At 35.2% G+C, this 2244-nt stretch overlaps 2 protein-coding genes across 2 annotated transcripts in view; one reads left to right on the forward strand and one right to left on the reverse strand.

Annotated features, from left to right (window-relative positions):
* Positions 1-825: 825 nt before the first annotated feature.
* Positions 826-1572, reverse strand: LOC109587602 (mitotic spindle assembly checkpoint protein MAD2B-like). Its single transcript, XM_020003831.1, has 4 exons — positions 1501-1572; positions 1380-1457; positions 1271-1311; positions 826-1102 (listed from the first exon to the last, which is right to left on the reverse strand). Exons 1-4 carry the CDS (start codon positions 1517-1519, stop codon positions 1010-1012), a joined length of 231 nt encoding a protein of 76 aa, XP_019859390.1. The 5' UTR covers positions 1520-1572; the 3' UTR covers positions 826-1009.
* Positions 1557-2244, forward strand: part of LOC109587601 (protein PXR1-like) — a 4092-nt gene continuing 3404 nt past the window's right edge. Inside the window, exon 1 of the mRNA XM_020003830.1 lies at positions 1557-1626. Within this exon, the coding sequence (XP_019859389.1) occupies positions 1585-1626 (42 nt within the window). The 5' untranslated portion in view covers positions 1557-1584. The remainder of the gene's footprint in view (positions 1627-2244) is intronic.

Genomic DNA, 2244 nt, shown 5'->3' on the forward strand with positions numbered 1-2244 from the left:
GAGATAGTCTATGACTGTGTTAACACGAAAGGTTTTCATTGCTTTCTGGCTAGTGACTCAACTAGTTCTGCAGAACTGAACATAACAAATTGTTTAGAATATCAAGGCAAAGAAGTGGTGTGCTATAGAATTAAATATTATCCACTTGAAACTATTGGTTTTATAGGTGGTTTTCTTTTAGTTGGACCACCTATTGCATTTAAAATATCAACAATGATACATTTACAGTTTCCTAAATTTATCATGGATAGGTTTGATTCATGTGCTGTTCGTTGTACCTGTTTCGTAATGTTTGCAATACTTTGGAGTGGAACTCTTCTTGTAAATTTTAGTACAATCTTTTTATTTCCTCTTAATCTGTTTGGCTACATCAATTACCAAAATATGGACATTATTAACTTAGCAATAATGATAATATTGATTGTTTTCTACCCATGGAGTCTTCTATTATTTACAGATCTAGATGAAGAAGAAGATTTGCATGGGCACATTATTGAAGAGGAATCCACAGAACCACTCTCAGGCAATACAACTCGATACCGGTACTCTACAATACAACAAAACCGGCACTCTTTAGTACAACAAAACCGGCACTCTTTAGTACAACAAAACCATTACTCTCCAGTATGAACATGCATGATGACTGCTGCTGAGTTTGCTGTGTTATGTATTTTTGTTAAATAAGTTAATAGTTTGATGTCAATTTTCATTATAGATGTGGCTTGTAAGATTATTATCTTATCAGATTTCTGATCAAAGCATTTTAAGCTCCACAGCTAAAATAATAGACTCTCCCATAGATTGCCAGAGAAGGCTTCAGCTCATGGTAGGCATGCACAAGTTGTGTATGATGAGAGTGTGCAAAAATAAACGAGTGTACTACTGCTACAAGTAATACATTGTGCAATACATAATGATGGTGGAGTTTTTATCTGAGCAATTGATAATTTGAACTGAAATCATTAGATAGGAGTACCACGATTTATGCATTGTCTTATACTCTTAAGAATTATACACTAGATATTCTCACCTCTAGTAGTAATGAGTGGACAGTCTTTAGACTTTTAATTATGTATTGATTAATATCGGCATGGCAACACATCTAATAACAATGAATAATTAAAACAATTAAGAGGCTCATTTCATTTCTATGTTAATAGGAAGTGAATAGTGAATTCCAAAGGTGAATTCTCCACCCAATGTACGTACATTCACTGATATTGTACGTCTCACCCAATAAAATGTACACGCATAATTATAAAAAGCTCACATGAACTGTTGTCCCATATTTTCTTCTGGGTTTAAAAATAGCTAAATAAAAAAATATATATAATTTAAAATTAATTATGAAACTGATTAGATCATTAAAATTATGTCACCTGCTGGGTAAACTCCTCTGACATACAGTATGGAGTGTATGGCAGCCTCTATAAACTCTGTAATGACATCAGCTCTAGCTAAAATAATATTATCAAACTGAGATTTTCCCGCCACAAGTACCTTCTTTGAATGGCTCCATTAATAAGTAGGTGTGTCTATAAGTTTAATGAACCACGCCCACAGTCACACCTCCAGGTACTTGCAATGGAGCCTCCAAAAGATGAAGATTTGGAGGAGAGAGAAGACACTGACAACATAGGCGGCTGCAGGATTTCACTGCAAGTAGGGCAAAGGTGTGGCTGAAAGTGGGAGTGGTCAAAAAGTAGGTGTGGTTATGACCACACCCACATGTCTTGTTCTTGAGTTTTAAGACTGTTAAGAGTTCTATTTCAGCATTTTGTGAAAAAATCAAGTTGAAAAAGGCTCTGAAATTCTCAATCAAGAGCTACCCTGCCATTCTTGTGTTCAAAAGGAGAAAATTCAGTACCTAAAAGACCTCTATCAATGATAGAGTATCAGTAGCTAGGTGATTTAGCTGTTGAATGAGTCCTAGCTGATAATAATGAAGCTGCTATTGAGATGGAGTCAGTTATTCTAGCTGCAGCCTGTTTACTGTAGATTATGCCTTCCTGAAGTGGCCATAGGTATGGACCTATGAAGTGGTTGACTGGCTTCCTGTGATTATAAACCATGCAGTTAGCAGCTTATTCTCCATTAGAGTATATGCGTGAGTAATGAGACAGATCACATTATGAGACAAACCTTTGAATTGAAACAAGCTCTTGCTTACAATTTCTTTGCTACCTGACTTATAATTTTCTTGCACAGATAGTTTGAATAAACGCAGCTTTTTACTAAAACTAA

The sequence above is a fragment of the Amphimedon queenslandica genome, unplaced genomic scaffold (assembly GCF_000090795.2).
Source record: "Amphimedon queenslandica unplaced genomic scaffold, v1.1 AMPQUscaffold_12513, whole genome shotgun sequence".
Classification (NCBI taxonomy): domain Eukaryota; kingdom Metazoa; phylum Porifera; class Demospongiae; order Haplosclerida; family Niphatidae; genus Amphimedon; species Amphimedon queenslandica.

What these genes read in the sequence shown, in the direction of transcription:
- LOC109587602 (XM_020003831.1), bottom strand. An exon ending in CAGAGGAGTTTACCCAGCAG is followed by an intron (nt 1,312 to 1,379) that starts GTGACATAATTT and finishes TTTTTTATTTAG; the next exon opens with CTATTTTTAAACCCAGAAGA. An exon ending in AATATGGGACAACAGTTCAT is followed by an intron (nt 1,103 to 1,270) that starts GTGAGCTTTTTA and finishes CATTGTTATTAG; the next exon opens with ATGTGTTGCCATGCCGATAT.